This window comes from Astyanax mexicanus, chromosome 2, assembly GCF_023375975.1.
Source record: "Astyanax mexicanus isolate ESR-SI-001 chromosome 2, AstMex3_surface, whole genome shotgun sequence".
Taxonomy (NCBI): Eukaryota; Metazoa; Chordata; class Actinopteri; order Characiformes; family Acestrorhamphidae; genus Astyanax; species Astyanax mexicanus.
The window spans coordinates 68,058,672-68,086,191 of record NC_064409.1 but is presented as its reverse complement, the minus strand read 5'-3'; the positions used below and the strand labels follow the sequence as shown (position 1 = coordinate 68,086,191).

The window sequence follows — 27,520 nt, the reverse complement described above, 5'->3', positions numbered from 1 at the left end:
AATTCCTAGACCAGGTGTGATCCAAAGCCATTTTATTAATATATTAGATTATTACAAGTCAATCACACAAGTAAACACTGCACAGAGGGAAGCGAAAAAACAGCTCTGCAGTCTCGCTTTGTTGATCAGTGAAAGAGGCAGCGTCCGTTCCCAGCATCGAAGTTATGTACTCTCGCCGTCCTTCCTATATGCACACAAACACATTACAATGAAATACGTTTGTGTGTGTATATATGTTTATAGTTACATAGACCAGCAGCTCATATCCATACACTCTGATATCTTCTTTCTCAATCAGAACAGAGGAATCTGAAGACAGAATACAAGACTGATACCTGATGGGCAGGGTTTAAACACAACACACAATAAACGGCTGCCTGACACCAATCTGTGCATTTTTAATAGCTTGATGTATATTTATGTATTTGCCTAGAGTTCGGCCCACATTCCAAAACCTCTTAACAATTGTTTCTAATACTTGAAAAGAGTCCAAATAAAATAAACAATTACTTAAAGAATATTTGAAATACTTATTTATGTACATAGGCGTAGGAACCAGGGGGGGGATAGGACATCCAATATCAGAAACAGGTGGATTCGTCCCCCCCCCCAAAAAAATGATACCGCAGAACAGGGGCATCGCCAGGACCAAATCGTTTCTCTCAGCTCAGCTGTGTTTTTAATGAGTAGACAGAATGCTGTGTAAATGGGAAATCTCTTAGCGCCAGTCACGGAGCCGGTTCAGGAAGAAAGACCCTTATGGAAACAGCCAATCAGCTCGCTGGTTTTGCGGAGTGTGGGGAAGCCCCCCCTCGCTTTGGAGGATTTGTAAAGTTTTATTTTTTAGATTCAGCAGCGGGGTGCAGCGAGCTGACGTTAAAACATATCTGGATATACAGAGATTTTTCTAAAAGAAAGGAAACGGAGCAAACCATGTAAACTGTGTTGAGATTATTTCTTATAGATGGTTAAAAATAAACAAATCAAAACCCACAGATCATACCCTCTGTGAGCTTGTGATAGTCATTGTGACTTGTAGACCAGGATTGCAGGATTACTGTAAATTAAAATGAAGGAAAATTCCTTTAGCTAGCTTAACTAGATAGCTAGAAGCTGGATGTGGTGGATAGACAGATTTCAGTACGATACTTTTTGTTGGTAGTTTTTAAAGCAGTTTCTTAAACCTGATCACTGCACTAAAATTGTGTGTTTTCACCGGATCCAGCTTATCAGCTAATAAACACTCATTTATTGAGTTTACCTGTTAAAATCCCTTAGCCCCTTAGATTTACTAATGAAATATATCTAGTCCTTTAGTAAAAGCTCATGAAACTAACAGACTAGGAGGTTTTGGGTTATCTAACGTTTATATTAACATCTGCCAAAAATCTCTATGAAACATAAGGTTACATTCTTTTACGTAAAAGACCACCATCAAAAGAAGTACAATACATAATACTACTACTACTACTACTACTAATAATAATAATAACAACATCTAGTATATTAATTTAAACATTCAGTTGTTTTTCCATATATGTATTTAATTGACATTGCATGCATATTTGTTTCTAAAAACAGTAAATGTAAAGTGGAGGTTGTAAAGTTACCTTTACTTGAATGTAACTAATAATAAACAATAAGTACAGATAATAATGGTTTATTTGTGATTAAAGGTAATTCCACAAATGTTGTTCTAAGAGACTATAAGGTGGGCTTTGATTCATATAAGCAGATGCGTCTCCCCCAATATCAAACCCGCTCCTACTCCCCCTGTTTATGTATATTAGTATTGACTGCTAAGGACTGGGATCTCTTTTTACTGCTCCAAAATTATGAAAACAATAAAGGGCCACATTTAATTGTCCGTAGGAGATTTAAATGAGGAATGTGTGGATATATTTAGAGCATAACATACCCAACATAATTTGTGGTGTTTGGGCAACTTTGTTTAGACCCAGAGACCAAGAAGATTTTTTTTTTCTTTCTTTTTTTTGGGGGGGATCCTTAAAACCTCTCCTAATCTCTCCTCATCTGAGTTATTTCTAGTTCTCATCATATCAACTCCTGGTTTGGTCAATTGTTAAATTTGGTAAATCAGGTGAGCTGCTGATGGAACTGAACATATACACATGCTGGCTGAGGGCATACAGTAGAAATCTGGAACTACACTTTGTTCTTCAGCTTGGCTCACAGGATATAACATACTTAAGAATTCCTTGTTACTTTTTACTGTATGTATTATGTTTATTTGCATCTGTTCAAATCATATGTGGTGCTTTTTTTTTAGGTAGAACACTCATATTTCTGAGATAAATTGATTAGTGCTTTGGTGCCTAAAACTAAAAATAAATCCTGTATATATTACTTCCATAATGTCCCAACAATTTCTGATTTGGGGTTCTAAAAGAGAAATGGACTACATTTAAACTTCTAAGCTAGATCTAAATTTCAATCCTCATAACCTGATTTGTCTTGATTTGAAGTACTACTTAGCTTTTAAACTGAAAAGCAGTGTGTGCACTGATACAACTTACTGTAATTACGGGAATTAGTTTCTCCGTTCTCCATCGCCTTCACCATCGCCTCTGTAAAAAGATTAGGTTTGGGTTTACGGTGTTTAACCTAATTAACTTCTCGTGAGCACAAATGTGGAACTCGCAAGCAAAAACAAAGGGAATCGTGTACGCGCTGAACAGAATGTTGATCTCGAGCGAATTACCTGCGAATTACCAGTTTGTGTGGAGTTTTCAATGGGGGTAGTTCTGGTTCACCTAAACTGATCTGGGGGGTATTCCAGAAAGAGGGTTCAACAAACTCCAAACCTAACCCTGAACTCCGAGTTGACTTACCTCACCGCGTCACACTTAGAGTTTTCAGTTCCACAGCAGCTGATCAGAGTTAGGTTACTCAACTCTGATTAGGTTAAACTCAGCTGAAGCGCGCTCACGGCTACCTACAAACATTAACTTTAAAATATTGTTTAGGTATAACATTGACTGCGAGGAAAAACGGTAACGTTTGAGGAGAAACTAAAAAACACGTCTAATCTGGGTCTAATTACTCGTTCAGGACGGAGAGCTCTGCGAATAATTTGCGCTTCAATATCAACTGGATCCGTTTGCATGAAGGTGTAACCCTGAGTTCGGTGTAAAGGCCCTGTCCCACTGCGATTGCGTCTAAATATCCACTAAAGTACGTCCAAATTTATCAGAAAACACTGCGTCCACTGAGTAGACGCAGTGCTTCCAAAATATGGACGCACTGCGTCCAAATATGGCATTGCGATAATTTAATTGAATAAATAAGGTCCTATCAAGTGTATTACAATATTTGGTATTAAATTGTACTAAATTAACATATTTACTGTTTTTTATTTAAGAGAAATCAGGCGAAATGCGCCGCGCTGCGCTCTCTCTCTCTCTCTCTCTCTCTCTTCCGCAGCGCGGAGCTGAATTCAGCGCGAGGCTTCAGATAATATAAAACTCAGTTTAGTTACATAAATGAAGATGATTAAGGACCTGTAAAGTTAATCAAATATTGTCAAATATAAATGAATATAAAGTATAGGTTGAGGTTTGGGTGAGCTGTTTCAATGATTTGAAACTGAAACTGATATTATTCTGCGCACTATTAGAAAGCCTTTGATTGTGTTTTAAATGTTAGATTTATTAACTTTTTTAAATAAAGTTTTTATTTTATATTAATTATTTTATTATTCATTTTAAATATTTTTATTATTTTATTGATCAAATTTATTTTTCTTCATAAGATACAATTTTTTATTTTTTATGTATCAATTTTTATGATCTATGACCTATTTTTGCTTTTTTGCGTATATATTTTATTCGTCTATAGTAAATGTCAGTTTTTGTAGTGTTGAAAGTGTGGAAAAGCGATGGACGCCAGAAAAATATTTTTATGGACGTCGACATCCACCTGGACGGTGCCATCCAAATATCCACTAAAATACGTCCATACTGCGTCTAAATATCCACTAAAGTACGTCCATATTAGTCGCCGTCTATTCCGAAATTTTTGGGAGGTACCAAAACCACTTTTGCTTCTAAAGTGGACGGCAACGTCTAAACTACGTCCACTTGGACGGTGCCGTCCAAATATCCACTAAACTACGTCCATATTGCGTCTAAATATCCACTAAATATCCACTAAACTGCGTCCACTGACATTTGGACGTACTTTGACGCAATCGCAGTGGGACAGGGCCTTAAGTTAACCTGCCAGCGAGCAGGTTAGCTTCAGAGCGTAAGTTGCTATAGTAACTGACTCAGGTTCTCTCTAAGCTCGGTTTCTGGAACGAAAAACCCAGAGTTTCCGTTAACTCTGAGTTTACTTACCCGGTTTTGTCACTTAACCTGCTTTCTGGAAACCCCCCAGGGCTCAGAGTTACCTCCCTCAGCGAATGCTATTGGCTGATGTTTCCAAGGTTTGTAACGGACCCCCTTCCCCCGGAGAACCCCGTCAGACAGGGCCGGAGAGCGGGTTGTTTGGATGTTAGCATAGCCAGCTAGCTAACTCTCCTACTGTTCTTCTTTCTCCGCCTCCCAGGCGGTCCGTCACAAACCCTGACAATATCAGCCAATAGCACTCGCTGAGGGAGGCGACCCTGACCCCTGAACAATAAATATATTATCTATTAGAGAAAATCTCATGAATGTGTGGTTTAACAATAACATTTGTTCATTCACCAGTTATTATAATCATAGTTTAAACTCTTGTAAGCTGATGAGCACTTCCTACCTAAATCGCTGCACATACCTGTTATTATTATTAAAAATATTTAGCAGAGCTAAAATTATGGCACTTAGTCTCTGCAAGATCTGCAGGACGTCCATGGCTCCCTGATAAAAGTTGTGTAGTTGTCTGGCTAAGGCACGAATGCCGCCTGCAGCCGCCCGCAGTCTCTCCATTTCTAAAATAACGGAAATCTGTTGAAAATAAACAGCTTAGCCCCTCTCCACAGCCCCTGTAATAATAAATATTACAATAAAACATGTTAGCAAATTGTTATTTTACTAAGAAATCTACTTAAAACCATTACTGTAAGCTTGTCCTTAACTGATACATTCACATAATAATAATAATAATAATAATAATAATAATAATAATAACAACAAACGCTGTTTTTGTTGTTATTATTATTATTATACAATGCAATAAAATATGAGGTCTCTACCTGGCTAAGGGGCTGAGAGTTGTTCCTCAACCATTCTTTAAGCTGTGCCGCACGTTCATCTGATATGCTACATTCTGTGAAAAAAAATAAGAATATTGTCAGTAATTAAAAAATGTTTTGCTTCATCAAACCATTTTTTAAGTTTAATAATTACCCGGTATGAGAGCTTTTGCAGAAGCACCGTCACGTGGTGTTTGAGGTGATGCCTGTGCCATGCTCCGTGACCTGCTGATCGATCTAAGCCTCTTCCTGATGTTCCGTAGTCTTTCTTCCAGGAATGCAGTGGCTAGCCGGTGGTATCGTCCTGGAGTGTACCATATTTCCTGTCAACAAATCATAGTCATTGTTTGACTCTATGTCTGTCCTCAAGAATTGACAAATTATTGTTCATGCTGCTTAGTCAGTAACACTGGCCATCAAAAAGCATGGAAGCGTTGCTAGAAAGACTGAGCTTTACTCCATCAGTTAGTAGTTTCATCATTCAAGTTCAATATATACTTCTCCACATTCCATCACTAAAAAACACTACAGGCACACAGGCACCTCAAATTCCACTTTTTAAAGACCCATAAAAACTTTGAACAAGGAGAAAAAAATATCAGATGAGCTTAAAAATCGAATTGGAGTCTGTTTGACACCACAAATAAATCTCAATGACCTTTTACTAAAAACACTCACTCTTCCAGAGCTTGATGAGTCTTTCAAACATGGAAATGACTGAACCAAATCCGATGCCAGGGCCAATTTGGTCTCTGATGAAGGACTGTAACAGAATAAAAAAACATTACACATATGGTGAAATCTAGTTTAAATGGATTGTTTCAATTCTATGACAAATACTTACAATTAAAGATTTGTTCAGATTAATGTATTACTCGAGTCTTGTGTTCAAAGTTTTGATTTGGTAATGATCCATAAAGTAGTTCCTGTTCCTGAGTTGGCTGAAACAAATAATAATAATAATAATAATAATAATAATAATAATAATAATAATAATAAAAAAATAATTGCAGTTATATTGTTGACTTATTTCTTCTAAAAACACAGCAAAGTCCATTTAACTATTTTTTATATTTGCTGGGCAACTTTTATTATTGTGCATGTACTTGCAAAAGCTTACGTCAGCACAGATTGTGCCTTGGTCACCTGCAGGCAAGGAACAGTGGAATTGAACTGATAAGTTACATAAATACAGAAATCATGTGCAAGTCGATATGCAATGTGCACTTTTGTGGAGTAAATGTAAACCAAACATAATCAAAACAATGAACACAGGACTTGGGTTTTTAATTAATATCTCAACATTGACAATGCTAATGGTAAGCATTTCTATCATCTTTATGTCATAAAATGTAACACTGCTCTAGTGCTGGGCGATAAAACGATATCGATAGTTATCGAGGAAACTATATATCGCGATAAGTCGGGGCGAGAAATTCGATAAACTAAATTTTCTATTTCCCGTTTAAGTAGCGTTGTGAAAAGGCGCAGCACGAGATCAGGCAGCACGCTGAACTGCTGCTCAGCCCAGTACAACCCCTCCCCTCCCCTCTCCACCATCCCCCTCCGCCCCACCCCCCGAGCCCCTCCACTCTGAACTCCTCACATAGCGGCTCCTTCTCTCCCATTTACTGGATAAACTTCATTTATACTATTCAGCGGCGCTACACTGGAAAACTCACCTTTTAAATATGAGGCATGCGTCTCCAAGATATTTAGAGAGGTGAGCTTGTTCAGATTTCTGAAGGCAGGTAAACGCTGCTCTGTTTGCTGCTAGTTAGATTAGCTTGTCTCCAGTTTAAAGTTAGCGATGTTTAGGTGTAAAAGGGATCTGTGCAATCTGTCATCATTAGCTAAGATGCTTTCACTGCTTTTTACATTCTAATAAACTAATGGGTAACGCACGTTAGCCGTGTTAATCCACGTTTCGTGTAAATTAAGGTTAACTTCAGCACGAGTGAGGGGTTAGTATATAAACACACAGAAAGGAAGCACTTTCCATCTTTTTTCCTAACTCTCACTGTTTCTGTTAGAAAACCCTGAGGGCAGCATTCTCCTCTGTCTTTGTGTTTTATAGTTTTTAACAGATAGAGAGTCTGTTATGCTGGATATTTTACTAAATACAGAAGATTATATAATCTGTCTAGCTGTATTTGAACTGAGCTAAACATTGCTGTTACTGAACTGGAGTTTTAAATACACTTAAGTAATGTAAGTCTAGTCTACTGAAAGCCAGTAATGTTAGTATAAATCTGTACTGCAGTAGAAGTGGATCATTTCAGAAACTTGACTTTATTCCTCCCACCTCCATTATAGGCCACTTTTTTTTTTAAATATTTAAATGTTAGCTTAATTTAAATGAAAAAAAAACTAAAGGCTCTTATTTAAAAAAAAACATAAGCAGTAAATTATCTAAAATTACAACAAATAGAAAATAGAAAAACAGTAAAACATATGTAATACATACTTTTTATATGACCAAAATTAAACTAGACTGAAATCTGACTAAAACTAATAATATCCGATAGACTAAAATGTAACTAAAACTATTATACATTTTAGTGAAAAGACTAAGACTGTATCAAAATCACCTGTCAAAATGAACACTGTGATATACTCTTGTATTTTGCTTTATGTAGTTGCCTGCATTCAGGGAGGGGAATGATCTTTTGATTAAATATAATTTTATAAAAATAAATAAAGTGTTATTGCAATTTAAATTAAACAGACATATAATGTAAAGGGTCTTACATATTTTTTAGTTTATATATTTGTCCCCTTTTTAAAATTAATTTAAAAGCTGTACCCACCTGGCAAGATGTTAACATCCTAGTGTCTGTCCACAAGGCTCTGAGCCTGCTAGTGATTTTGTCCATAACTCCCTTATTCTGTCACTTCTGAGTAAAAATAGAAACCTTTAAGTGTAACAGAAAGTGATTTGATTTATATCGTGATACATATCGATATCGGCTGATATGAAAAACTATATCGTAATAAGATTTTTTTCCATATCGCCCAGCCCTACACTGCTCCTTTAAAATATTGCTGAAACATGTTGTATCATTTGTAAATAACTGTTTTGTGTGCAATTTCAAAAGTCATCCAGTTGAAAGATTAATTCTTCCTAGCAAATATAGGACAATGTCACAGTATGCAAATTAAGTACATTTTAATTTCAATTATATTATATATATTTATATATATTATATATATTATATATATTTAACAGAAACCCTATAAAATATATATATAAAAAATAGTTTTAAGCACTTCTCTCCAAACTTCTCAATAAGGTGTGACACCAGAATTCGGACGAGAAGACGTCTCTGGCTAGTTGTGGTAACATTAGCATCCTCAAGGCTCTGAACAATTTGCTTGCCATCCGGTAAGCCTGCAAGAACCTGCCGGACATCCTGAGAAAATTGAAAGAAAAGAAAATATTGCAGATTTATTTATTTAGGGATGATGATCTAAACTGGATCATTATTTTGTTGTGAGATTATATAGCAAAATATAGCTTGGCTTAATTGGTTAATAAATTTTGAATTGGCTATAGTATCCTATAAAACAAACATAGAGCGAAAAAAGGCTAGTCAAATACATTGTCAATTTACAAGAAAATTACTATTTCTTAACTATGTCAATTTTCCTACTACTTTTAGTATTCAAATACACAAGATATATATTCAGTTTTGCAAAGTTGGGCTTTCATTAATTACACAGTCTACTGTTATTTAAAAAAAGTGACACCGAAGTCTTGAAAGTAGAACTTACAAACTGTGGAATGATGTATATAGTCTGTATCAGCTGATTCACTGGTACCACAGATGCAGCTGCTTGTTCTTCCATGGGGGCTGGATGTGTGGCAGTTGATATGACATCAGAGCTTGTAGGTGGGGTAACAGGCGCAACAACAGGTGATCCAACCTACACATAAAATTTAGGTTAATATAATAAACAGTTAATACTGCCTAGAATAGTTTGCTGAGCATCAGAATGTAAACTCCTGGATGAATAATGAACAAGGTGATGAAAGGGGATCCAGAGTTGAAAGGTTTGAAGCTTAATGTGTTACTCTATGCATGTTTTTGCCACACTAGACTAGTGGGTTGAATACAGTATGGATGGTGTAAAAGACATGAATAGTCGAGACACCATTTGTTACAATACATTTGGACAGTGGTGCAGCACACTTTGAGAAGGTGACAAAGAATGTATATGGAGCATATAGATATTAAGTGATTAAACCAAATATACTTACAGTACAACTCATCACATCCCAGTAGTAACTTAAAAACATCATGTCATCCCATTCCAGAGATCCAGTAGTTCTTCCCATCCCAGTAGGCAAATACTGATCATCTTTAAGCAATGGACACATTATGCAGCATGTGAAGATAATAACTAAAATATTATTGGGGACAATTTCAAACTAGGCCTTTGCATTTAATATAAAACGCCTGTCAAATTACTACTTACAAGAGTCATACATGCACCTAAACAGACATGGTGACAGTTAGCTAATTACCTAAAAAGTCTATAGCGCAGGGAAATGTATAAATTGTCATCATCCTCTCTGTATGACTTGGCTGCATGAAGGGGATGGTGATCAAGCAGCTCACTCACATCTACAGCTGCCAAAACCTGAGTGGGAATCACACTATATGCAAATAAATGCCTGTCAAACCACTGCGTTTCCCATTTCTTTACAAAAAAGTTTTGTTGTTGGCATGTGTGATGTTTGCTCCAGTAGTAAAACTGATTGTATCAGACCAAGCTGACGCTCACCATATGGATCATAGGACAGGAATACAGTCATGGCTGCCCTATATTCAGTTCCCTTAAATGTAATCCAGGCTGGTATATACAATTCTCTAAAAAGGGGAATACCTTCTAGACCAGTTTGGATTTCTTGAAATCCCTCAATATTGGCCAGCACCGTTCCACACAGGAAATTGTAGCACTGCATCATCTGATAGCGAAATGCCATGGTTTTTACAAATGTTTCTGAAATTGCAAGTTACGTGGCTAACCTGTTTGAAAAATGTATGTCGAGCTTCAAATCTCATTGCCCAGAATTGTCTCAATGGACCGAGTTTTTGAATGACTCTTGGGTAATGAATGGAGCATGAAGTGGTGCTTTGGTCGTAAATGTAGGTGAGGATAGAGCTCCAGAAAGAGGGAGTGATGCTCTTCAATGATTTTGCTTAAGTACAGTGTCGCTGATACAGTAAGCGAAGGGGAAAAGATGCACAAACTCCATGCACAAGAGTAGGAGAAGTAGAAGTTCCCAATGCTTGTTATCCTTAGGGATAAGGTCACCTATTATTGTTGGCAGTAACCTCAGTAGGCACCACATTTGCTGAGTTTAGATAGTGTACTGCACGGAAATGCATAAAAAGACTCTTGATACCCCCTGAAATATGTTTTTTGCACTTAAAGCAAGTATATGCCATGCTCCCATACTATTAAATAGAAATAATAGAATAGAACTGAGCCTCTCACGTCTCTGCTTATTAACTACGTACAAAGTTTCTAAATTTTTGGAGGAACTTCAGCCTAGGTCCAGCTCTTGGTATCAACTGGTTGATGGTAGCCTCATCTAAAAGAAGAAAACTCTCCTCATCAATCCCCTCCTCTGAAAAACAAAAATAGAAAACAATACATACACTATTATTTATTTTTACAAAACAGAATGATGAGAAAAAATAATAATAAAGTATATTAAGCTAAGAATCATATTTGCAATTACTTAAATGATTATTCATTAACTGAAAATGTCTAGGTTATTTTTATTATAGTCTATAAACCAGGTCTATGCCATGCACTGTAGGTATAGAGCTGGGTATTAAATAAAAAAAAAAGAATTTTCTAAAATGTTATTTTTATACGCATAATTTATTGCTCTGTTAATTAGCTACAAAAAGCTCCATCACCAAAATTACTTTACATAAAAAAGGTAACAGTTCTTGGTTTAACCCTCTTAATAAAAATATACAACTTGATATTAGATTTCTTTTAATCAAGAAATATATATAGCTATAATAGCTATAATATCGCACTTTAGAGCAGGCAGAAGGACTGACAGCATTAAAGAAGGTAAGCAGTGTCACATGCTTACACTTAGCACCTTAGTAAATTCATAGAACATTCACAGGCCTCGCTCCACTGCAGGCACTCTAAAGTGACAAATTAAATGTTTTCTTAGTATTTTTATCAAAATTAAATATTTTTATAGATTGATTTGAAAATTTTAAAAAGATTAATTTGAAATTGTCAGAAGGCTAGCCAGAGTTGTTATAAAAAGGAATGCAGTCAACTCCAACTTTATCACTATGAGTAGCAATGCAGACTTGACATGCTATGGGTGTCGAATATATATTTGAATATAGCAAAAATATATTTCTTACCTTTAAATCTTTCTACAAGTTCTGTCAGCTGCCACTCAGTCAAAGTGTTGATAACAAAACATTTATCTGAAGCAAATACAACACAAGATAAGCAAAAAATTAAGCCTTCCTCTGCTCCTTCGAGCAACACAAGAGAACACACTAGTTACACTACCACAGGCACACACACACAGACACACAAAGGAGAACAAGAAAGAATATTTAAGTTACCTTTGCTCTTTTTTTTTACAGTTTAGCATGTATTTTGTTGTTTGCAAAGACCTACACGAAAAAGCTAAGCTAACTAAGCTAAGCTAGCAAATTAGCCTGCTGGCTAGCAAACCAGTTAGCAGTACTCCCCCTAATTCGTTTATTTACAGTGAAATAAAGCTGATAGTTAATGATAAAGTGGGAATTGGGGTCCTTACACTAGCTATGTAACACAACACAGACACCGTGAATTAAATATTTACCTCAAAGATGATCAGTCTCTCTAGAGCATGTGCGAGCTGCTGAAGGAGCATGGAGCCTGTCTGGGCGCGAAATGGTGGAGGAGGAGTTAACGTGATGACGGTCGAAGCACAAACAGCCCAGCTGCTGGGTCAACTGATGCATGTTGGGTTGATGAATTTTGCCAGATTTTGACCCAGCACATGAGTTGCACAAAAAACAACCCAAATCCCCCCAAAAAATATCCCAGTTCCAAAACTTGACAGGTATGAGCTAAGTTAATAAAACTCATCTCTTAATTTCAGAAAGCTATAAACATTAACGCTGGGGAAATTATTAATAAATACAGCCTAACTGTGTACAATATTAATCTAGCTAAGTTAATAACAGTCATCTCTGTAAATTTCACTAACTAACACTAATTTCACACTAACACTGGATAAATGATTAATAAATACAGGTTACCTGTGTACAGTATCAATCTAGCTAAATTAATAAATCTCATATCTGTTCAAACAAGTGTGTATTATACGGCGAAAAAGTGGCAGCGAACACACACACCTCTTATATTTACAATACAGTGCCAATTCTACTAAATATTATATATTTTAAAAATCAATAGAATTGAAATCGAATAACACAGAACACTAAAAACAGCTGCTGAAGTGTCTGAGCTCTGTGGAGCTCCAGGTTCTCCTCAGTGTTTCTCTGTTAGGACAGATACTGGCTCTCTGCCCCTCTCAGTTCTCCATCACTGAATATGATGTTCCTACAGGACAGGTGAGCTCACAATGTGGGCAAGTGTAGCAGAGATTCACTGCTTCTGGTATTGATTGCTGTAGGCGTAGTGAAGCTGTGTGAAGTGTGTTGGCAGGGGTGATGTGTTTGAGATTGTAAATGTAGTGTCCCTGATTAATGTCACATTAACACATTAAACGTTACAGACGTAATCTGTAAATATTTATAATTGTTATATGTTCATAATTACGGAACCCGGGAGGGGCCGTGGATAAAAAAAAAAATTTAAATCGAGTGAACGATATAGCAGTTCGTGCTCACGTTTTCTTTGATTCGAGTGAACGATTTGCAATTCGTGCCCATGATTTATTTAATTCGTGCTCACGATTTCTGTAATTCGAGTGAACGATTTCTGTAATTCGTGCTCACGATTTCTTATGCGCACTAATTAGCTCAGAGGGAAAGAATCATTTTTCTCTTTTGACCAGTTACAGGGGTGCGGTGAAGATGATCAGTTATCTACATTTATAACCTGCTGATAATAATGCACTAGTGTTACAGTTAGATGTACAGTACAGTGTGCAGATTGTGCCGTGGTGGTGGAATCTCCACAGCGCGCAGGGGAGAGCCGACCACGGCATCGGTTCCCCGGCCGCGAGACACCTGCCGCGCGCAGTTCTTCACGGAGCTTATTTACCAACAATATAGACAAATACAGTCAATTCCAGTCATGAATAAAGGAAACAAACATTTTACTGATGCAGGATGTGTGTTATTAAAACCAGATCAAAACAAAGTTATGATGCAACGTGAAACTGTTTTTTAATTTCTTATTTTCAACAATAATATAACGTAAAGAAGTATAGTTTTATAAATATACAGCTATAAGAATTAGGTCCAAATGTACACTGTAAAAGGAAATAAAGATAATACAAAATTAATGCAATGTGTGACAGTTGTCTGGCTCATAAGAGCTGCTTTAAATATGTAACACTATAAAATCAAAATAGCTGGTCTAAAATACTATTAATACAATGTTTAAGATATTTAGTAAATGGGCATTTCATATAATATCAATCAATTTGATTATTTATTCCAATATGTTTCCTAAAATTATTCTGTTTCTGATAAAATGTCCAGAATATCTGCATATTGTCAAATCACAGTGTCCTGTACAGAAACATACCACCAGCTTCAAATAAAAATATATAATAATTATAAACTTGTTGAAGATATATATTTTCAGAATATTTTATTATTTAAATATTTAAATTATTAAAATATAGATTAGATCTATCATAAAAGTAATAATGATGACTAAATTTAAGAAGATGTGCATTTCCTTGTAGGCTGGCTGAATGTTATTGAGAAATTAATAAACACATTTGCACATTGCATTATAACTTTGTTTTGATCTGGTTTTAATAACACACAGGGCGGGACTTTCTCCTTGAACCGGCTTATATTATATGGGAAATTTACGGAAATATACTAATAGGACGGTGGGAAAGATGAGTAAAATACTGTAGTTTCTTGGCCCAAACGGGAGACTTGACGGCTATGACTTAGCTAGACTAGCAGGTATATTTGCATATCTACCTTAACCTAATAAGATATTGATAGAAACAGATAGCAGGCGAGTGCTCTGTTTAGAAGCAGCGTCCACAAACACAGAACACTGCTTTGACGTCACGCGCCGTCTCGTTCCGTGACGTCACTGGGAGGCGCGTGACGTCATACGCGCAGTAGTCTATTAACACATTAACACAGTAATTCACGTGAAGGTATTCAGAGTGCTGACACAGAAGATGGAGCAGCAGCCGTTTTCGATAGAGGAGGAGATCAGGGCAAGGGTCGAGCACGTACATCTCAGATTTTTAGTTTAATGCTCTACTAAATTAATGTGGATTTAATTGGAAAATAACCAATCAATCTAAGCTCAAAATGCTAAAGGAGGAGCAGAGGCAGCTTGACGGTTCTAGTGAAATAAATGTAAAGAATGATGTCTGAATGAATTTCCTCTAATCTAATATACTTTAACATGGTATTTTCTAAACAAACTACTGACATTATGATAGTAGAATATCATAGCAAATCAATTATACCCTTTTAAAGTCAACTATTAAATAAATAATAGAAACTTTATCACCTACCGCAGTCCACACTGTGTTGTGTGTATTGAGTCAGTTTTTGAAGCATTGGTCATTGCATCACTGGCTAAAATACTGTTCACTGTTATATATGTGAACAAAACATACAAATTAACACAATAGACAATATCTTGACTATCAAAAATGATTGAGATCATGATTCATTCAAATATTGTTGTCTTTCAAATGGTACCATTTTCTATGATATTCTATTGTAATAATAAAAAGGCAGTGAATGTGAATAATTAAACTTTTACCATGTGGTAATGTGATAAATCACTGTGCGGATTCTAAGAGAAGCAGCAGTTGGACGAAAGCGCCTCCCTGTGGTCAGAACTGTGAAGGTCAGAACCTTCAGCCAAAGGAGCAGTGTATACCAATTAGTGAGGACTGATGAAGTTTAATATACACACAAAATGCAATGCAAAGTGAGAAAAACAGAGAAAACAGTAGATAATAAGATACATTAATTTATGTTTATATGTGCATAAATGAAATGCACATTTTATTTTTTTTATCAACATAACACAAATATAGTATGCAGTTCTCCGCAAACTATTGCATAGCTTTCCAAATTGTAAGATTGAATTGTCAAATTTCAAATAAAACAAAATAGAGTGTAATAAAAACAATTGTGGTGTGTTTGCTCATTCTCCTTCACTAGTCTTACACACTGCTTTTGTATAACTTTATGCCACTCCTGTAAAAAAAAAAAGGATGGCTTGTGATCATCCATCATTATTTTTAAGTGGTCTACTTTTTCCAGAGCTATATAATATATGTACAAACTATATAAAAACAAGAATTCTAAAAACAGTATAAAAATTGACGTTTAACAGATACTAATAGAATAAATAAAAAATGTACACGTCACATTTTTTAAAGGTTTACCAAAAACTTTGATTTCCAAAATAATAATCTTGATTGCTGTAGTAACCATGAGTTTGGTCATAGGTGTTCCACTGAAAGATAAGAAAATGAGGGAATAAAAAGTTAGCTTTAGGTCTAATAATGATTTTATTTTATTAATATTCTGTAAAATATACATTTATCTGCATATTCAACACAATCAAATTCCAGCTCACCTGTCCAGTGTAAGGCTGGTAGTAATCCCGGTACCGCTGTGGATCACTGTTACGGCCATAAGGCTGTGCAAATAAAGAAGGGTGCCAACCCTGAGCATATAAAAATAAATAAATAAATAACATAGGAATATAGTAGGTCAAAAGCTTTAAGCTCTTAAGCAATTTATCTCTGCAATTAGTGTTCATTGTAAAAGTACCACAATGCTTTATTTCAAGATATCCAAGATATAAGAGCTAAAATAACACTGACCCAACTGTACATTTTAAAATAGAGTGTAAATCCTGTAAATGTCCTTAAATTTCATGATATTATATTTTACTATATCTCCCACGTCTGTCAGTGCGTGATTTACACACCCCACCCATAGTAGCTTTTATACTGTTCATGTTGATATGGAAATTTGTGTCGTATGAAACAAAATGAAGAAATATATTGTGCTGTACATTCTGACTATATTGTCCAGCACTAACAACAACCCATATAAACACAGTAAAAGTAACAAGAAATGTGTTTTAAAGTAGCGGCTATCTAAACCAATATATAGGGACACCGGTTCGTTTTTGGTTCGTATAGTTTTTTTCTGAAGTCAGAGGAATAAAAAACAGTTTATCCCGCTTTTGTTGGAGTAACTATCTCTTCTGTCCAGGGAAGATTTTCTACTAAGATCTTGGAGCATTGCTGTGAGGATTTTATTGCATTCTTGATTGTGTGCATTTGCACATCTGTGTTGGCAAGTGGTGCAAATTAAAGTAGGTGAATGCACTCATTAAACGATGTGTACACAAACATTTGGACATAGTGTATCTGTGTGGATGCGTTAAATTTTAACACCTGATTTAACATTAATCAGCACTGATTTACCAAACCAGGCACTGATCTGATGATCACTATAAATAATACTCTACTTCAATGAGGAGAGCCTTAAATAAACACCGTGATGTTTGTACTTTATGTACGATTTTTATTCAGATTTATTGTAAAATTAAAAAATGTGTTCTACTGAGCAGATCAGGAGCTCGTTTACACAGATGCCACTTGAACTTTTGCACAGTCCTGTGTGTGGTGAGTAAACTTACATATTGTTTCTGGTGTCCCCACTGTGACTGTGAGCTTTGGCTCCACCCTGGAAGAAAATGGATACAATCTGTTTTAATTTTCACAACAACACAACAGGCTGGATCTGCATCAGCAGCATCATAATGACAAGCATAATCATCTCTTCCCACACGGCTCCAATTCTCTCACCATATGCTCTGCTGCGTGACTTCATGTGAAGTTTGTTGTGTCTGTATTGATGCCTCTTGCGTTTTGGGGGTGCGGGTAGGAGACGTTTGGCCTCCTCTTTGTAAGTTGTTAGCAGTTTTTGCACCTCTTCACGGCAGAGTTCCACAAACAGTACCTCCTCCAGAAGCTGCCCCTGCTCTGGAAGTGTGAAGCTCACTGTAATACAGAAAAATGAAGAAAACAGGTGAGAATTAGTTATGAGAAAACAAGCTGATCATATGAATTCAATGTATTAACTAAGTACCACACTGCTGGGGGTCTGTCCAAAATACTGCCATATTTTAGACTAATTAAATTCCACCAATCACATGTCCCTCACACTGAGCCCTATCCCCACTAATTGGGGGTACAGTGTCTCGATTGTTGTTGGGATAGAGGAGCTGTGTGAAGTGCTAGGGCTATATGACCCTCCAAACTCCAAGGGGTATGAGAAATCAAGGGATCCCTAGACAAGTGACAAAAAACACACAAATGTACTACTATTTTAATTGTAAAAAATTTATGATTACTTTTGCATTGTAATTATCTATGTTTAATGCAGTTTAAGTGTATTAAAGTCCATTAAAAAAAACAAAAACATAAATCATTAGTAGAATATTTCGGTAGCTGGCTACTGTAAATAGTGCAGCAGTTACATTTTGCTGCATAATTTAAGCTGCTGCATAATTTTTAAACGGAATGGAAAAAAAAAAAAAAAAAAAAAGCAAATCCTGCTTTAGCCTTTAAATCATCACAGACGCAAATCTCTAGCCCACCACACACATGCACGCACACGTGCACACAGGCACACGTTTTCCTGACTGATGTACTTCAGCCATGCTTCAAAGTTACTGGTAAAAACAACGTAAGAAATCATATCTACGTTACACAGTTTAATTTGTAAAATCATATTAATGTACATGCCACTGCAATGTTTCAAACATTACTGTGCCCTGAAATAATAGTTTGGGCAATCGCACAGATAACCTTTCTGTCACTGAAAACTTTTGCAGAAGATGCAATGAGCTGAAAACGCTATTTTGACACTTTAAAATTATGTAAATGTAAGATTAGTAAATGCCTTTTTTTTACAGTTTTAGAATAACAGAAACAAAAGAAAAACAGTGCAAACATAGTTGGAATTCAGGTACAAACATGGAAATACAATACACATACTGCCACCCAAAACCCGTAAATTTGTCATTTCAGGATCTATAGTTATTACAAATCCCTAAATGCTTCTGTTTTTCATGTATATATGTGACGTTCCTCTTGGTGTGCGGAAATGTAGTTGGTTAGCTGGTGTGGGACAGTACAAATAACAAGCTTCCAGCTTTAAATGAACTTTAAGTGAACTGTTTAAAACCTAAAAATCTTAAATGTGATGGGGGGTGTTGAAAATGTAATAATTTTTTAATCATTGTTAGATTCTGTGTTAGTTCTTACCAGAGACCATTTCTTACCAGAGACCAGGTAATAAGATAACCTATTGTTAGGCTCATGGGCCACCTAAGACTATTTACTTGGGGTTTGGAGGGTCAGAGTGAGAGAGAGGGCGTTGGTGTTGGAGGTGAGCTGGAGAGAGACTGGCTGGGAGAGCTGCTGGACAGCCGTAAGGCTGTACTAAGGCTGGACCATGCTTTGCTCAGTGTCCATGCTTTAAACAACTATCCGAATAAAGCTACAACCTTCCTGCAATAACAATCTCTGAGACTCCTTTCTTCTGCGATCTACATCTACAAGAACTGGTACGTTGTTGAACAGCAGACGTCAGCACACGTCAAGAAGATCCAGTGTTCTCTTCACTGCTTCACTGACCCATTTAGAGAAATCTAAATGTGTGGTTAAGAAGACAGAAGTAGCACAAATAAAAGAATACAACAGGGGGAAAAAACTAATAAAAATAAAACTGAATTTTGAAGAAAAAATAAAATCTAATTCGATTGGGCCCAACATTTTTGACACAAGCCTAAGGGGGTGTTATGTATCAACCATTCAGGATCTGTTTTTTTTTTTCCTTTGCTTCAACACTTTCAGCGTTTTAGCATCTTTTACTCACAGTACAAACTATTTGACCAGGAGTACCCAAACTTCTGTATGCCACTGTAAGTTTGTTTTCCCTAGGACTGACCAAAATATCAAGTTCATAAAAAATGTTTTGAAATAATTGTATACAAGATATAAGATGAGATGATGTCATTATAGACTATGTTGTGTTCCGGTTAGCACCGACAGTTCTCTTTCTCTTCTGATACAGATATATAGCTGATTGATCTTTTCATCTCTAGAACATGTCTCACATTTATCTACAGCTGATTGTTAATAAAAGTGCCTGTAAAGAATCTGGAACATGTAGTTTTTTCTCAGTGTCTTTTTGTTATTACCTTATGGGATAAAAAAATAAATAAATATATAATGTATAAATCGCCATTCAGCTAGAAAATGTTGAAATATTAAATTTTATCCATATTGCCAAACCCTAGTTTTCCCAAAACATTATTCTGATTGACACACCTTATTGGGTCTAAACTAGACTATGTGGGTATCAAATTAGCTTAAATAGATAATTTTTCCAGTATTGGGGAGTAAACACAAGTTTTTAGATAAAATGTTTTGTATACTATTTCAATTTCACTTCTATTGATAAAGCAAGGAAAATGGGATTTTCCTAAAAACTACATCAATAACATTATCTATACCGGTATATTAACCATATATAAAATTATATTAACTAATCTAAACAAATTACCTGGTCCAGGATGAAGTTCCTTCTCTTGTTTGCTGCTATTCTGAGGAGGTGTGTGAGGCACTGTGTGGCCTGCTGCAGCAGAAGCTCTTTGTGCTGTGGGCCGGGCAGCTGCAAGAGAAAGACCAAAACATTATAGCATCACAAAAACCCACTCAAACTCTCATACAAATTATGTGTGTTTTGGTATTGAAACAATACAGAAATTAACAATGTAGATATGATCAATATCACAAAACTGTCTTTTGCAGTATTTGCACTATAGCTGGATTTTTATGATACACAACGGACTTTAAAGTCTTATTAAGTGTTTTTAAAGCCTTAAATGTCATTTCTCCATCATATATCGCTGACCTTCTGTGTTCTTATTCAACCCGAACAGTCCTAAGATCTTCAAATCAGCTGCTCTTGGAGACGCCACTTTCTAAACTAAAGTCAAAAGGTGACAGAGCTTTTTCCGTTGCAGCACCCAAACTTTGGAATAGTGTGCCTGTTTTTTTTTAAAGCATCTCCCACCATTACGGTTTTTAAGTCTTATCTAAAAACCTACTTGTATTATCAGGCCTTTCAATGTTTTTAGTAAGTCCAAATGACTTATCTGTATGTCCGGGGTTAATCTAAATCTTGTTTGCGGATGCTGCTTTTATTTACTTATCTTTTATCTTATTGTTGTTTAGTCTTATACATTCAATTCAATTCAATTCAATTTTATTTATGTAGCACTTTTTACAACAAAGGTTGTCACAAAGCCGCTTTACAGGAAAAACAGGTCCACGCCTCTTATGAGCAGCACCACAGAGATGCCAATTTTATGGTGACACAGTGGCAAGGAAAAACTCCCTTTAAGAGGAAGAAACCTTGGAAGGAACCCAAGGAACCCATCCTACTCGGGTTGACCCGCTCAGTACAAACAAATAACAAACAACAAACAAATAACAGAACAAAACAGTACAGTGAATTAATGTGAACTATGGCTAATATAACAGGTACTAATTTATGAATATAAGAATGTGATGGGCACAAACTATAGAGCTATGGCTAATATAGAAACAGATACTGAGTGTGTTAATGTTAATCAGTGCAGGGTTGCAGAGCTGGAGTACAACACAGCGGGCAGTGGAGAGCCAGGCTGGGAACATCAGGAACAGGGCATCTCCATACATGTAAAAGAGATAGATAGAGAAAACAGAAAGGAAAGAACGAGAAACAAAAAGCAGAAGTTAGAAAGTTTGTGTAATAATTCTGATGAGTAGTAGGACAGGGCTGATTCCTGAAAGCTGGAACCACAGACGGACACATCCAGGCCGACCGGCCAGCCAGGCATCTCAGCACATGTAAGAAAGATAGAGAGAGAGAACAGAGAGGGGAGGGAAGAAAAAAGGGGTTAGAATGTTTTTATAAAACTCTGCTGGAATGTGATGGGCACTTGGCAGCAGCAGCTCAGGACATGGGGAGAGAAAGAGAAAGCAGATGATTAGGACAGGGTTTAAACTTGCTAGATAAGCTGTAAGAGGAAGAAAATTGTAATGAGACATTACTCAAAAGCTTGAGCAAATAGAAATGTTTTGAGTCTAGTCTTAAAGATTGAGAGTGTGTCTGAGTCCCGTATATCAATAGGGAGGTTATTCCAAAGTTGGGGAGCTTTATAAAAGAACGCTCTTCCTCCTGCATAGTTTTTTCTAATACGCGGGACTAATAACAGGCCAGCGTCTTGGGAGCGGAGTGAACGTGGCGGATTGTAAGGAGTAAGGAGTTCCTGTAGATAATGCGGGGCCAGACCATTGAGGGATTTATACGTCAGGAGAAGTATTTTATAATCTATACGAAATCTAACAGGTAGCCAATGTAGGGATGAAAGAATAGGTGTAATGTGATCGAACTTTCTAGCTCTGGTAAGCACTCTTGCGGCTGCATTCTGAACTAGAGTTTATGGAGTAAATTATGTGGACTTCCAGCCAACAACGTGTTGCAGTAGTCCAGCCTGGAGGTTATGAATGCATGTACCAGCTTCTCAGCATCTTCCAGAGAGAGTATGCTGCGGATTTTGGCTATATTTCTTAAATGGAAGAATGCAATTTTGACTATGCTACATATGTGAGCATCAAATGAAAGAATTGGGTCAAAGATGACCCCAAGGTTTCTCACAGTTTTCCCAGGTATAATTAAGTGACCGTCTATGTCTACAGTATTAACATTTATGTTTTTATCAATATTAGGACCTAATAGAAGGACCTCAGTTTTGTCAGAATTAAGTAAGAGAAAGTTGTGTGTCATCCAATTTTTAATCTCTTTAATACAGTCTGTTATTTGATTTGTACAGAGCTCCTCGTTGGGTTTAGCAGATATGTAAAGTTGCGTGTCATCAGCATAGCAGTGGAAGTTAATACCATGCCTACGGATAATTTTACCCAGTGGTAGCATATAAAGAGTAAAGAGTAATGGACCTAGTATTGATCCTTGAGGGACACCATATTTTACTCTAGACTGATAAGAGCATTCGTTATTTAAATAAACACACTGGAATCGATCTCTCAGATAAGATCTGAACCAGGTGAGGGCTGATCCTTTAATTCCTATAAGATTTTCTAACCTATCAAGTAGAATAGCGTGATCTATGGTGTCAAAGGCAGCACTCAGATCTAGCAGTACAAGGATGGCATTACTGCCCCTATCAAGAGCTGAAAGTAAATCATTAGTTACTCTAAGTAAAGCTGTTTCAGTACTATGGTTTTGATTGAAATTGAAAAACCTCATGCATACTATTACGTTGTAGATACAAGCGCAACTGGTTAAACACAATTTTTTCTAGGATTTTGGCTATAAAGGAAAGATTAGAAATTGTTCTATAATTAGCAAGCTCGCGGGGGTCCCGATTTGGCTTTTTGATAATGGGCTTAATGACCGCCAATTTAAGAAAATTAGGTACGTAGCCCATGCTAAGGGATGAATTTACTATTTCTAGTAATGATTTTCCCACCTTTGGCAGTGCCTGTTTTAATAATTGTGTGGGTACTGGATCTAATATACATGATGTTGATTTTGATGAGTTAATTACACTAAATAAATCTTTTTCTGTAACCGGGCTGAAACACTCTAGATGTGTCTCAGAGCTGGAGCAGCATTCATCGATATCTATAAGTAAATTTTGGGAGTGATACTGATTTTTTTGTCTAATGCTATTCATTTTTTCATCAAAGAACTTCATGAAATCATTACTATTAATGTCGACAGGGATAACGGAGCTTTGACTGCCGGTGAGTTTAGCCACAGTAGTGAAAAGGAATCTAGGGTTGTCTCTATTTTTCTCAATAAGCGATGAAATATACTGGGATTTTGTTTTAATTAGGGCTTTTTTGTAGTCTGTGAGACTATGCTGCCATGCTAGCCGGAAAAATTCTAGTTTTGTGTGTCGCCATTTACGTTCAAAGTTACGAGCGGTTTGTTTTAATGTACGTGTGTGGTCATTATACCACGGTGCTAGCTTTTTATCCCTGATTTGTTTTATTTTTGTCGGCGCTACGCGGTCAAGTTTAGAGCGGAGCACAGTTTGTAGATATTCTGTTTTGTGCTCGAGATCATGCTCATAGGACGGAAGGGAGATGGTTAAGTCGGGGAGTTTATTTACAAATTCATTAGCAATTGCGGTTGTTATTTTACGCTTGCTGATATAGCGGGGCGGGAGGAGGATATTTTGATTAAAAACTATTTCAAACATAATTAGATAATGATCGGATATTGAGTCATGTTGAGAAAGAGTAACTATATTCTCAGCCTCAATACCCAGTGTCAAAACTAAGTCTAATGTATGACTACATCGGTGAGTGGGGCCAATTACATTTTGTTTAAAGCCTAGAGCATCTAAAACTGATTTAAATGCAATTTTTAGTGGATCCTGGTCCTTTTCAAAGTGGATATTAAAGTCTCCGACAATTATGATCTTATCAGAAAGAAGAATTACTGCTGCTAGAAAGTCAGCAAATTCACTAATAAAATTTGAGTATGGTCCAGGAGGACGATACAGTGTTATAAGCAGGAACGAATGCTGCGTTTTGGAAGCAGGAGACGGGCCTGCTACTTTAAGACTAAGAACTTCAAACGACTTAGCATCCAATTGTGAGTTTTGAGATATACCTAACATTGAGTCATAGATTGTGGCAACACCACCGCCACGACCAGAGCTGCGTGGGTAACTGAAATAGCTAAAACCTGGGGGGGTAGATTCATTTAAAGCGATATATTCATCAGGTTTAATCCAGGTTTCACACAGACATAGTGCATTAAGGTGATTATCAGTAATAATATCATTAACAATAACTGATTTTGGTGCTAGCGATCTTATATTTAATAGCCCTAGTTTCATACGGACGCTGCTGGTACTCTGAGAGACGGATGCTGTTGTTTTAATTTTAATAAGATTATTAAAACAGATTTTCTGAGTTTTTCGGTTTCGAGCGACACGGGGGACAGACACAGTCTCAATCCTACAAGGTAAAAATGCACTTGTATCTGAAAAAGGCACCTAATTAAAACTCACAGCCTTATGCACAGGAAAGTGGCAAGATAACTCATTAGAACAATGTATATTACTAAACTGCCCATTACTTAGACCACTAACCTGGCCGGTATGACTGGTTAGAGCCAGTCAGTCCCGGCGTAGCACCGCCTCAATGTTACCAGAGAGGACGGTGGATCCCAGGCGGCTGGGGTGAAGCCCGTCTCGGTGGAAGAGGGCTGGACGTTCCCGAAAACTCTCCCAGTTGTCCACGTAGCCAACTCCACTAGCAGAGCACCAGTCCCGCAGCCAGCAGTGGAGAGCGTAGAGGCGGCTGAACGGCTGGCTCCCGCGGCGGTAGGTGGGCATCGGACCAGAGATGAGGAGGCGGGCGCGGGTCAGTCTGCGAGCGGTGTCCAGAAGAGTGCGAAAGTGCTCCTTCAGGACCTCGCTGCGCCGGGCGGACGTGTCGTTGGTACCCACATGCAGGATGACGGTGCCGGGGTCCCCGCGATGCCGAAGCACCGTAGGAAGCCGCCGGGCGACGTCCAGGACCCGAGCTCCTGGAAAACACGACACTGCAGCATTACACTTAGCGTTAGACACCTTTAAATGCCTAACAATGGAATCTCCGACAATGAGGGTACTGCCCTTATCTGTTTTCCTCGGGGCTGGGGGAGGCGACGGCGACGAGCTGAGGACCTCAAACCGGTTTGCGGAGGCAAAATCCGGCTGAGAAGGTAGGGGGGAAACCCGCTTTCCTCGGCCGCGCTGCCGCTCCCAGGCCCCTCCCGGAGCGGGAGTGAAGCAAACGACCGCCGGGGTCCGCCGCGCCGGCAGCACCGGGTTGGAGACGGCCGCGAAGGCGGCGGCGCGGGATTCCTCCAGCCTCGTCCTCTGCCTGTGGAGCTCCGACTGCCTCTCGAGCAGGCGGTGGATCTGCTGATCCAGACGGACGAGCTCCTCGCTGAGTGTCAGGAGAGCATGATCCTCCGCACACGCCATTACCTCGAAGTAAGCACAAAACACACAAAAAAAACGGCAAAAATCGATAAATAACACAAAAATAATGGCTACCTGAGGGATTTTATAAGTTTAGGAGGGTTATAAGACGGTTAAAAGTTAATAAGTAGTAGAAAACGTAAACAAATATCTAAAACAGAGAGGAGCTAAACAAACAGCAAGCAGGTTCGCAGGCCGGAAGTTGCGTCACTCACCGCGTCACTGAGCGTTATTATTATTATTATATATTTTTATTTATTAATTTATTGACTTTTTATGATATTTTATTTTATTTGTTTTTTATTTGTTTTTGTTATTTTCTGAACCAATTCACGAGCGGATCAATCTCGAGGTAGGCTTACACCTAGCAGTTATCCGAACATCTCGTCAGAAGTCGGGGGGGCACGCCAGCTCCCAATCCTTAAAATCAGAGGAGACCCCTTGTCTCAACTCCCGAGGAGACCCTTTTGTCTCAACTCACCTATATATAAAACCAGAGGAGACCCTTTTGTCTCAACTCCCGAGGAGACTCTTTTGTCTCAACTCACCTATATATAAAACCAGAGGAGACCCTTTTGTCTCAACTCCCGAGGAGACCCTTTTGTCTCAACTCACCTATATATAAAACCAGAGGAGACCCTTTTGTCTCAACTCACCTATATATAAAACCAGAGGAGACCCTTTTGTCTCAACTCCCGAGGAGACCCTTTTGTCTCAACTCACCTATATATAAAACCAGAGGAGACCCTTTTGTCTCAACTCCCGAGGAGACCCTTTGTCTCTACTCACATATGTACAAAAGACGAGTAAATACATTGGTATGCTTCCTGCTTCCCTCCGGACCGCAGCCCGACAGCCGCTCCACTCAAATTTGAAATAGCCAATATGCAGAATTTGATTAAACCGGCTCTGCTTACCTGGTTCGTTAAGTTCGGCCGTGAGTGGATCAGTGCTGGATGCTGTCCTTCGTCAGACTCGTTCAGAGGTCGGGGTCACCAAATTGTTGTAGAAAAGAATATTAAAGGTGGGTCAACACCCACCTCTCGACCGGGGTACAACTCCCCTGCGTGTTCGTTTGATAGAGAGAGTCAGACAGTGGAGTGAAGTTGAAAGCAAACCAAGCATTTATTACAAAGTGCTGAATATTCAGGAGAACCCACCCATGAAAGACCGTCTAACAGCCGTCCCCGCATAAGTTCTGACCCCCCTCTGATCGGACTCCATGTTTATACCCCAAATGACGTGAAACCTGCTGATGAGGCGTTGCTAAAATCATCTCATGTTAGCATGCGTAATTTCACGTGTTAGTAATCCATTTCACGTGTCTGACCGGACCATCAGTGTTTGGCCTTGACTGTATCCAGCCGGACAGTGTGGTATTGTTTCAAGAATTGACTGGGTCCAGTCAGACAGTGTGATATTGTTTCAGTAAATTAGACAGTGCCGCCCTCCCTATGTGCGCGCGTCCTCCCGCTTTGGTAGGTGAAGGACTTTGCGCGCACAGAGAGAAAGGCCACACTGTTCGTCCCGAAGCCTCCTTTGTATCAATTCAGTTCGTACAGAGTGTACTAGCGGATGATTGATGGCCGTTAGTCAGAAACATGCAGTTGAGCAAAATGCTTCAAGCATAAGCTGTATGCGTCCCACAATGGGCTCTATATGTCATATGTTACTGTGTTAGCAGCGCGTGGTTAGTCCGCCATATAATAGGTCTTATGTGTTAATATACGTCTTATGTATCATGTGGGTTAATTTGCCATAATAAATGTGTTAGTCACATGCCTGATCAAACAATGTTTATCTATATGTGTAAATAATATATATTGTGAGTATTGGTTAATCTTCTATATAAATGCGTGTAAAATACACTGTGAGTAATACAAATGATCAAATACAATGTGAGTATTGGTTATGCATATAGAATACAAGGTTTCACACAATGATTATGTAAATACAGATACTAAGATAAGTAATCATAATTGAAAGATATTTGTCAATACACTTAAC

At 37.7% G+C, this 27,520-nt stretch overlaps 2 protein-coding genes across 6 annotated transcripts; both read right to left on the bottom strand.

Moving 5' to 3' along the window:
- Positions 1-10: 10 nt before the first annotated feature.
- LOC103026616 (uncharacterized) lies at positions 11-21,343 on the bottom strand. The gene is made up of 13 exons (XM_049475079.1): positions 21,304-21,343; positions 20,023-20,130; positions 17,256-17,450; positions 11,608-11,673; positions 10,726-10,835; positions 8,972-9,124; positions 8,468-8,610; positions 5,876-5,960; positions 5,352-5,520; positions 5,198-5,271; positions 4,780-4,987; positions 2,538-2,588; positions 11-184 (listed from the first exon to the last, which is right to left on the bottom strand). Exons 1-11 carry the CDS (start codon positions 21,341-21,343, stop codon positions 4,934-4,936), a joined length of 1,197 nt encoding a protein of 398 aa, XP_049331036.1. The 3' UTR covers positions 11-184; positions 2,538-2,588; positions 4,780-4,933.
- LOC111191260 (uncharacterized) lies at positions 15,379-27,513 on the bottom strand. 5 transcript variants are annotated; one of them, XM_049474851.1, is made up of 7 exons: positions 26,170-27,513; positions 26,062-26,128; positions 20,023-25,994; positions 17,256-17,450; positions 17,087-17,133; positions 16,010-16,099; positions 15,379-15,886 (listed from the first exon to the last, which is right to left on the bottom strand). In XM_049474851.1, the coding sequence occupies exon 3, from the start codon at positions 25,514-25,516 to the stop codon at positions 24,662-24,664; it is 855 nt and encodes a 284-aa protein (XP_049330808.1). In that variant the 5' UTR covers positions 25,517-25,994; positions 26,062-26,128; positions 26,170-27,513; the 3' UTR covers positions 15,379-15,886; positions 16,010-16,099; positions 17,087-17,133; positions 17,256-17,450; positions 20,023-24,661. The 5 variants fall into 5 exon arrangements, with proteins under 5 accessions (XP_049330808.1, XP_049330806.1, XP_049330805.1 ...); XM_049474849.1 differs by lacking the exons at positions 26,062-26,128; positions 26,170-27,513 and having other exon boundaries at positions 15,379-15,624; positions 15,816-15,886; positions 20,023-24,649; XM_049474848.1 differs by lacking the exons at positions 26,062-26,128; positions 26,170-27,513 and having other exon boundaries at positions 20,023-20,130; positions 20,374-24,649.
- Positions 27,514-27,520: the final 7 nt, after the last annotated feature.